The sequence below is a fragment of the Polyergus mexicanus genome, unplaced genomic scaffold (genome assembly GCF_030449975.1).
Source record: "Polyergus mexicanus isolate NDT 795.1 unplaced genomic scaffold, iyPolMexi1.0 SCAF_16, whole genome shotgun sequence".
Lineage (NCBI taxonomy): Eukaryota > Metazoa > Arthropoda > Insecta > Hymenoptera > Formicidae > Polyergus > Polyergus mexicanus.
The window spans coordinates 3,431,018-3,441,288 of record NW_027223336.1 but is presented as its reverse complement, the minus strand read 5'-3'; the positions used below and the strand labels follow the sequence as shown (position 1 = coordinate 3,441,288).

General features: G+C 36.4%; 1 protein-coding gene across 1 annotated transcript; it reads right to left on the bottom strand.

Moving 5' to 3' along the window:
* Positions 1-3,318: 3,318 nt before the first annotated feature.
* Positions 3,319-10,271, bottom strand: Six4 (homeobox protein six4). The gene is made up of 4 exons (XM_070308864.1): positions 9,885-10,271; positions 9,197-9,658; positions 3,919-4,241; positions 3,319-3,655 (listed from the first exon to the last, which is right to left on the bottom strand). The coding sequence occupies exons 1-4, from the start codon at positions 10,265-10,267 to the stop codon at positions 3,483-3,485; spliced, it is 1,341 nt and encodes a 446-aa protein (XP_070164965.1). The 5' UTR covers positions 10,268-10,271; the 3' UTR covers positions 3,319-3,482.

Here is a 10,271-nt window from a genome sequence, read left to right as displayed (position 1 = left end):
TCGCCGCGCGAATGATAATAAATACGTATGAAAGGAATTTGAGCGTCTCGCCCCACTCTATTCAAGCGTTTTTATATAAATAATAACAAGACCGTGATATATAAACAATGTTTACGCGCGCCAATGTTTACGCCGCCAAGGCTAAATAGATATTGTCGAGGTAAAGATCGCGACAAAACAATATTTAATAATTTTCATTCCTGTCAATCCAACTATTGATTAAATGTGTATTATAGAAATACGCGCCTTAAGATTTATCGTTGCGATACGATTACATATTATTTAAGGTGTGTAAAAGATAAATTAATTATTTATTATATCAATTTATTTCCCGATACTTGTCGTGTGATCGCGTTTAGAAAAGAAATTTAACGGAGTGTCTCGCGCTCCATTACTTTACCGTACGAATATTGTCGTGCGAATGATAAGGCCGTAAATCGTAACACGTTAACAATAGCGCGCTAATGTTTACGCCGCCAAGGCCGAATACTATATTATTAATAATTCGCTGCTAAAATATCGCGTACTATGGCATAAGTATATAAATATACGCGAAATATTATATTATAGAAATAATTTAAATTATAGATTAATTATTTATCAAACCGATTATATATTACCGAAGCTTGTCATTATATTAATTACTTGATCTTGTCATTCTATTGCACGTTTTCAATTTAAATTATCTTTATAAATCATTAAAAAGATCAATAAAATACGTATGATAAAGTATCGAACAAAATATAATTAACTATAAAAGTATCGATAGGAAAATAATTATTACTCATAAAAATCGCAATAAAACGGTAATTTATAATTTTGATTCTTATCATTTTGAGATTCTCAGTTCGTTAAATAATTGAACACATCACAAAATATATGATTCGATATGTGCTTCAAAATCTATCGTCGCGATATAATTACGTATTATTTTAGTATACAAAAGATAATTATTAATTACAATCAATAATCATTAATCATATTAATCACAGCAATTTGATTTTTCGATACTTTTTGCAATACATAGAAAGAGAGAGAGAGAGAGAGAGAGAGATTAATTATTTATTAAACGCGATTAGAATATCATAGACTTTTCATTATGTTAATTACTCACTCCTGCAATTTAATTCTTTTACTCCTCCTGCGCATTCTTAATCCGTATTATATCTAAATCGCTGAAAAATCGAACGATATATAAAACATCGACATCGCGCGAAATAAATGATCCAAAATTATCGTTACAATAAATATATTATTAATAAATGAAGAATCTTTTATATTTAATTTTAATAAATTAATACAATAAAATTCAATTATCGCGAAAAAAGGTAATAACTTATCATTTTTTCTTATTTTCTTGAAATTTAGCGAATTTCTCACATATTTAACACACACTAGTGTTATCTATAAGAGATCGTTTGCATTATCTCGATTCATTTCTAGATGGTGAGTTTGCCAACTGCTGTACATAAGTCTTCAGAAAAAAGATATTTATTAATTTAACTATTAATATCGATATTCTTTATATTTATATTTCTTTCACATAAACGTCGATTAAATCAATTTTTAATGCAACGATTATTAATAATTATTAAATATTTTTTTTTTAGTTTTGTAGATTAAAATAGATATAAAAAAGATTAATATTGAAAGAAACACAATTTTATATAAAATGATTTACTCTTTTGATTTGTTCGAAAAAATATGAGATTAAAGAAAATGCTCAGAAAGGTTTATAGAAATGTGTCGTTTATATATACATCGATATGTAATAATATAGCTCTATATGTATTTTTTATAAAACACGAAATAGGAAAGGAGAGGAGTAAGGGGTTCATGTATGAACACAGATCTATTTATTAAAAGCCAGTGATCCATAATACATGGTTATTTCTTGACATTATATACATTACATACATAATCCGTTTAATATCGTATATGTACCTTTCTCGGCTATATACAGTTAACAATGAAAAGTATAGGTAGGACAATTTCTCTCAGCTGCGTTACACGCTAATTACCTAATTTCCTTTGTTACTTTTCTTTGCGTGAACTTCGCCAGAAACATTATTATAAACGGATTTTGCAATTTTCTCATAGCAATTTACAATTGTACGTAATACACCAACATCTTACATGACGTCAAAAATATATCATATATCTGATGTAAAATGAACATCTTTTTTACATACATTAGGGATAGGGATCCTTCATACATGTGACCGATATTTTATTATATAAAATAAATCAATTAACATAAATCACATGAAATAAGTTTTTTTTCCAAAGAGTGCTTAATCTTCGAATTTATTTTACGATAATATTTATTATATAGATTTTAATAAATAAGAAATGATTTAAATTTGTCAATGCAAAAAAGAAGTATATTTAAAAAAATTATAATCCTTTTTTGCATTCAAATTTTAAATTGTATTTGAATTTACAAGCATTTAAAAATCAATTCTATATTTTAAACCACAGATTTCTCATAAGATTATAAGATGTCTGAGAATATAAATATATGAAGTAAATATTTTCGCATGTATGTTCTGAAAAAAATTAAGAGCAGCTGGAGCGTACGTATCGCGTACGGAACACCTTGAAGAAGGGTGTGCGAAATGAAACCAGTTTCTTAGCTCCTCCCAAGTCTTTAAGTATATTCTCGTCTTCTCATTGGTTAAAACGCACCCATAGTTTCGTTCACATAACATTTGGTTGCATGAATTTGTACGATTAACATAATCATCTGTGGGTTACACGGTAATCTTCATTCAATATATTTCGAATTGATATTAAAAATGAAGAACGGCAAGAAATTAAGTTGATTCGATTTATATTTCATTTCAGAGAGTTGCAATAATTATAATTTTATAATTACAATATAGTCATATATTAAGCTCAAAAATTAAGTTCAAAAATATTTCCCGCTTGAAGAAAAAAAATTATTTAATTATATTTTTAATTTTAGATAGTTTATCAGATTTTCTATCTGACGCGTATATGTATGCACGTGTTGTGTGCGCGTGCGTTTGACATATAAATTCTCTGTTTTTCTTTTATTGCATTAATACACATACAAACTATTTTTAAAAAAGCCACCGTGTATTTGCCCACCTTTCGAAATAGATTCAAAATCAATAATTTTTTCTAAATTGCAGAACCCAGAAGACCTACATTTATTTAAGAACTGTCAGAGTATATCGTACATTCACATTGCATGTAGAAAGTACTCGATACTCTTCCAAGTAAATATTTTAAGGACAATGAATATGGAAGAGATGGTGAGAGTGCGTTATTTGACTTTAGAACGGCCGTTTTTATAAATTTCCATTCACTCGATTGCCATTCTTTATTGCGATGTGACTTGGATCAAGATGAAAGGAAAAGCCGTAAGATCAGGCAAAGGCGTGTATACGCGCTAGCCCGTCGTCACTCTGGCCGTGATGAGCCTGATTACTTCGGTCACTCTCATAATCCGTTGGTCACATGGAATGTTGAGGTGGCGGTAGCATGATCTCGTAACCGGCCGGCACGCTTTGCTGATGATGGTGATGATGATGGGAGGTGGACATCATCTGATGGGTCTGCTGGTAATACTGATGGTGCATGCTGGAGTGGCTGGAGTAGTAGACCGAGTTCTGTTCTACGTCTTTTCCTCGGATTTGAAATATTAAAGATTAGAATAACAAAATTTGAAAATATACAAGAGTATGAGATATATAAAAGTCCGCGCGTATTGATATCGTTCGTCGATTTTCGCACGTTAATTTATAATAATTTTTCTATCTGAATAATTATAAAGTTAAATAGATAAAAATTGACGAGCTAGGAATTAAGAATTTGAAGTCGAATTAATAGCTGGTGTTAAAGAATAAATAAACATATAATAATATGATATTCCTCGAATGCTTAATATACCTGTGTCGTATACGCTGCGTCCGTAGCATAGAGCCTTAACATCGTTCATGGGGCTCAATCCGCCGTTGTGGGGATGCGCGGTATGAACGGACGACGGCGTAACGGGAGTAGCATAGCCATGATGAGGCCCCATGGGACTCATACCCATCGGACTGCACGGATTCATGGCGACTGGGGACATTCCCATAGTCGACAGAGGTGACATCGTGAGATTCGGACTGTCGGAATCGATGCTCTGCAACGATTGGAGGCTGCCACCATTGCTCACCGAGCTGCTAATCGTGCTGTTGTTCGTGCTTTGACAATTCAACGATAACATCTCCCTGTAAACAGATTTTACAGATTATGATATTAAAAAGTGTTTGACAAAACAATCCTCGTATACAAAAGAGTATTTTTTGATTTCATCAAATATATTTTTTTTTATTTCTTATCTAAATAGAGGCGTCTTATGTGATTAATTTTGCTTAAACGAATGCTAAATTAATTTCATCTCTGAAGTCTCCAATTTAATTGTATAAGTATTACATTCGTGCCTTCCATTCAAATTATTACGTATTTCGATGTATAAAAAAAATATTTTTTTTCGAATGTCTCAATTAAAGGTGCTTATTCTTTTTAAGGTTCTTTTCATTTTATTAAATCGTTAAAAATCAATAGATCGCCAAGATGCTCGTCAATGATATTTTGAGAAAGGCAAGAGAAAATCGACTCGAGGCAAATTCAACAGAAACAAAAAGGACTAAAGCTTACTTGAGAAAACCACTTGAACGCACTGTTGGGTTACTACCATAAATCTTGTTAAAAAAAAGTCGTTAGATTTTTGTCGAGAATCATACTGCGTATATTGTCTTAAAGTTGACAAAAAAATTGTCACTATAGAAAAAAAATGTGCTGATTCTTTGGTCCGGTGAAAATATATTTCAATGTAACACATGCGTATGGAACACACTAAGAATTGCTGCGAATTTTTTTCTGAGAATTTTCACGGACGGAAACGTGAAAAGGCAAACTGAAAGGGATGAAAGACACGAAGGACATGAAAAGATCGTCGAGGCGATGACGATGACGAGGACAATAACAATGAGGACGACGATGATGACCATCTTATTTCGTCCAGCGTCATATTGTTCTATATCCGCTGCCGTGATGGAAACGAACCGCGAAGCCGACGCGCTCACGCACTCGCGCGTGCGCGCGCGTGTGCGTCACGCACGGTGGTCCATGTGCGAGAGCAGCTCCGCCCATGACCATGAGTCGCTTTTGCTCCGTGTTCTGTTGCTCTCCTCCGCGCTCGCGTTGTTCTCTGCGAACGTCGGGCCGCGCATTTTTATGGTCGCGTCTCAAGGTCTGGGATTTGAAGAAATACGCCCTACGCGTAACGCCCTGCTTACCCCGAATCCCTTTCTCCGGTTTGACGAATGGGAGTCTAGTCTCCGAGGATAGGTGGGGAAGAGGGAAGGAAATTTTAGGGCTTATTTCGATAATATTTCGGGGAGGCTATTAATATCGCCTATGTTATGTCGTAATAAATGGACGCATAACTTGGAAAACTTGGAAATTTCGTAACGCTTTTTTTTTTCTTTATTTTATTTTCTTCTTTTTTTTTTTAGAGATACATGAATGCGATAGATCAATTCAACTATCAGCAATTTTGCGCGCGATGATTCAACGGATCAATAAATCCGTGTTAAAGTTAACCGTGGAAATTTGAGTCGCGCAACGACACTTAGAAAATTATCAGATGGAACCACATTTATAATCTGTATTCGCATCATTCCCGTTGGCGACCTGGTGCTTCTGGACCTAACGAGGAAGAAGGCGCGTCCTCGTTCTTGCACGGCACACGTAAAGATAAATCGAGGTAGCGGCAGAGGGCCGGCCGTGGCCTTTATGTAGTAAACTATTGGTAGTGCGAACAGCTCAATGGTGAAACGGGAGATGTAACCGAAGCTGCGTCATAAAACGGTAATGGGGCGTCGCGTTTCCTTTTCCTAGAGCCTTCGGCGAGGAGGCGGGAGGACGCTAAAGGACGGGAAAAGGGAGGAAGTTCGACTTGGTTCTCTGCCATCGAGAATTGTTTTCTCGAAAGCAAGGGAAACGATGGTAGATGCTGCGAGAAGTTTGCGTAGACGGGTGGATAATCTCGTTTGAAAATTTAAAAATTAATCTCTAGCGCGGAAATTATAAGTTTTTAAGAGGGCCAAGGGCCCTTTTAAAACTCCGATCCTCAAGTTTGGTAAATTCTTAGAATATTTTCTCGATAAACAAGATTTTTTTATCAGTAAATAAAGAAACTTATAAATGTAGATTAGCGTAAGATAAACGTAAATTTAAATAGCTTTGACCTTCGTTAATTAACTCTTGGGAAAGCTTCCAAGAAAAAGCTTAGCGGAAAAGTAAGAGTAAAGGCTCAGCGGAAAATTGGTTTCGATAACTTTAAAAGTATTTGTATATATTACTAAAAAAATAACTACGAACACTTCTCTACAAAGATGATCGAGAAGGAAGAAAAAATTTTATTAAAGTCATTGAAAATATCATTAAACAAGGTCTCTCTTTTATACATCCAAGAGTTAATATTTCACATATTTTCATCGCGAGCAAAAATATTTCCAATTAAACAGATTTTACAACTGCCTTTATAAGAGGACGACGTGTTCTCCGTCGTCATTCAAAGCTCATATTATCTTTAAAAAATATTACTATATTATTGTCCGTAGAATAGAAAAAGAGATTGAGATATGAGTGATGGGAGAGAACAGTAGCGAGATCGATCAGAGCGACAGAGTAGAGTTGGCTGGTCAGCCGAATGTCTCTTGGTGCCGGAGCGATGGCTGACGCCGCATACATATATGTATACACACGCAGGTATCCCTTACGCGCGCAAAGGGACAGGATATATGCGTGTGCTGAGTAAATTTCTGGCGGCGCGTTATGCGTGGCTCGTGCGTGCGCGTGAAGAAAGGAACGGACCGGAGAACGAACGCAGCGTTGTTATGGCTACGCGACGGTGCCGCGACGGTCACGGCCTGCTCTTTCTCTCTCTCTTTCTTTCTTTCTTTCTTTCTTTCTCTCTCTCTTTGCTGGGCCTTACCGCTCTCTAACGGACCCATGGGAAGCCATGCGAAATTCGTCCCTCTCATCGAAAAGAATCAGAAAAATGTGTAAGCGTTTTAATACGTTTAAGCTTGTTATGTTTTTCCTAAGTAGTGCAAGTCAATATATTTTAGACATCCGGATACGAGATAAGACGAAAATTTCCGTCATAAATTTCCCCCCGCGAAGAAGTCTCGTCGAGAAATTCTTTTTGAAAATGGTCACGAAGAATATGAAAAAGTAAAATTCGAAAATTACGCAATATGCATTGATAATATTAAACGTATATTCAAAAGTATATAATATTTAAAGATGAATATTATTTTCTCTCTCTTAATTGAAATCAGTATTATCACTGATAAGCAATGATCTCAGTTATAAATATAGTGTTGCGGACGGTGAAATCTTAATGAGAATCAGTTAATGACAGTGAGAGAGACTAATTTTTTTAAATGAAATTTTATTGCCATTAATCAGTGAATAAGACGGAAGAGCAAAGTGTGAGTGTTTCACTGAAGATTAGTGAAGTAGTCACCGATAAAATTTTGTCTGCAATAATCAGTGATATTGTTACCGATTCAGTTTAAGAGAGTATGCGTTAAAATTTTTTCACACTTTTATAATTTCTTAAATTATGTATGTGAATATAAAAATGAATCCAATTTATTATTTATATAACTAAAATTCTGTTTTACAGTAAACGGATTTCTATTCGAGTGACGGATTTTCATGCGTCGCTCCCAAGAATTCCGCTCTCGATCTTGTGCGTCTCGATCCCAAGAGATTAAGTCTACGTTGCCTGATCTTATCGTAATTTGCTCTACCCCAGTTATGTCAATAAACGGCTGAACACGCGTCCGGCATTATCTAAGCGTGACTCCGTCTATATTTCTTTTTTACGTCTCTCCCGCCGCTTTTCTCTCGGGTGTATCGTTTACCAATGAACCTCACGCGTAACATAACAAGCCCCAGTGTTACGCATAGAACTGCCAGACTTCATTCCCTTCCCCCCCCCCTCCTGCGCTCGTAATCGCCATAAAGGACGTCAACACGACACAGACATTAATTAGATAAGCCCGCGGATTAGATAATCACACGGGAGAACCGAACAACACCGGATCCCTGAAGAATGTTTCACGATTATATCATCGCTCGATTATCGTTTTGAGTCCGGTAAATATTTCTGTGGCTGCAGGACGAAGAAATCTATGCGTTGTAGATTGAATAATCTATTTTTTGATTATAAAGGAACAGATATGCGTGTTCCGTGTTTGTGTTTCTTCGAACGTACAACTCAATATAATTATAATTTTAATATAATTTTTATTACGATTTTTAACTCACTTGCTTAATATTGAAAAAGAACACTTATGGGAACACTTGTCGCTGGGAAGGATAGGGACACCCCTCCGTCAACACGTGCTCAATATTAAAAAAAAAAAAAAAAAGAAATAAAATCTAGTTTGCCCAGTAATAATTTTATTCTTATTGCAAAACGTTATATCGTATTTATGTCTCGAACTAATATCATTTGATTTATTTTTGTTCTGAGCCCAATGCTACCGTATTACGTCACCGCGTGACAATTGAAAAAAATAAAAAAAATAAAATTTATTTTTCTTCAAAAAGACAACGGTCGATGATACCGGAGAGCAAATAAAATCGAAGTGATTTGTATATCCTGTGTGCGAAGCGACACTTTTTGAAAAAGAACACATACCGGAACACTTGTTGCTGGAAAGAATAGAGACCCCCCATCGACACATGTGTTTTCCATGCATCTGACAACCACTGGTTAGAAATCGATGTTCACCGTCATTAGTGAACAATCACGATTCTCATGGGAAAATAAGAGTGCGGTGAGGGCAATAAAAAAATTCAACGGCCGAATTAATTGAAAGAAAACGCATCCTTGCTTGCGTGCTCAGATTATAAACATCCACGCTAAGTATATCGTCAAGCAATATGAAACCGATTCAATTAATTTCATCAATTATTCTCCTTCTTTCTCTTTTTCCATACGTAGAAAAAAAATCTTTTCGAGTTAAGTAGAGAGTTACAGATATAATTATCCTCACGTAAAATATATTTGCAATTTAATGAAAAATTAACGAACTTTAATTCTTCACAGTGTTTTCACAGTGAGTGTGCGTAAAATCTATTTGTACGAAGTACTTACGTTCTCGTTTGCGGCGTGCGATCTCGCTGCCGGCGATTCTTAAACCAATTTGACACCTGAGTCAGCGTCAAGCCGGTCTTTTTCGCGAGGTTCTTCTTTTCGTCCGGCGTGGGATATCGATTTCTCATGTAGCATTCCTTCAGGGCATTTCTCGATCGTTCTTTGAAGCAGTAAACGGTCTCCTCACCGTCCCAGATCGTCTTCGGCAACGGATATTTTTTGCGCAGTCTATACTTGTCGACGGCACCCAACGGTCGACCGCGAATTTTCTCAGCTTCACGGTAGTGCGACTTGAACCACATTTGCTGAAGTTCCGGATGACGGCGTGGCGAGAAGGGATGGCTTTCCAGGATCGAGTAGAGTTCGTGGTAGGCTCCGCGATGAAAGGCAACGGCGGCACGCGCCATCAGGACGCTCTCGCCTCCACGTAGCAGTTCACCAGGCGGCAAGGACCAAAGAAATCTAACATGAATACGAAGATGTTTTTTTAAATATATCTCGCGAGAGAGTAATTTAATAAGTAATTCGGGCAATTTTGCGAACAGATTAAACTTTGAACAAAATTTTTTAAACAAATAATTAAAATATATAAAAAAATTATAATATACCATATAAATATATAAATATACGATGGAAGATTTTTATATACGGCTTACATAAGGAATAATGTGTGCGCCCTTTGAATTACCTCGATAGCTTTTCGATATCTTGACTTTGCGAAAGCGCTTCGCACATGCAGGATATTTGCTCGGGCGTGAAATTGCTGGTGGTGCTGCTGAGGGAGAGACTGGTGGTGCTGCTGAATGAGAGGCTGCTGATGTTGGTGATATTGGTGCTCACGCTGGCGGAGCTGCAGGTGGAGAGCTCCTGCGGATCAGCATCCGCAGGAGCTCTCCAAGAGGGACTGCCGTTCGACGTAGGCGTCAAATTCTGGGGATGGTGAGTCAACCCGAGACCAGACATCGACGTCGCGTTGCCGTACTGCGCGGTGGTTGCGTTGCGATGCACGACGCCCATCTGGCTGTTGCAGTCGCTGTTCGGCGATGACAGCTGTTCCGAACTGTCCGACATCCTT

Bases quoted from the DNA above. Each gene is read 5' to 3' on its own strand.
- Six4 (XM_070308864.1), bottom strand. From the start codon at position 10,267: ATGTCGGACAGTTCGGAACAGCTGTCATCGCCGAACAGCGACTGCAAC. The intron at 9,659-9,884 runs GTAATTCAAAGG...TATTCATGTTAG, and splicing joins GATATCGAAAAGCTATCGAG to ATTTCTTTGGTCCTTGCCGC. The intron at 4,242-9,196 runs GTAAGTACTTCG...ATCTGTTTACAG, and splicing joins CGCACGCCGCAAACGAGAAC to GGAGATGTTATCGTTGAATT.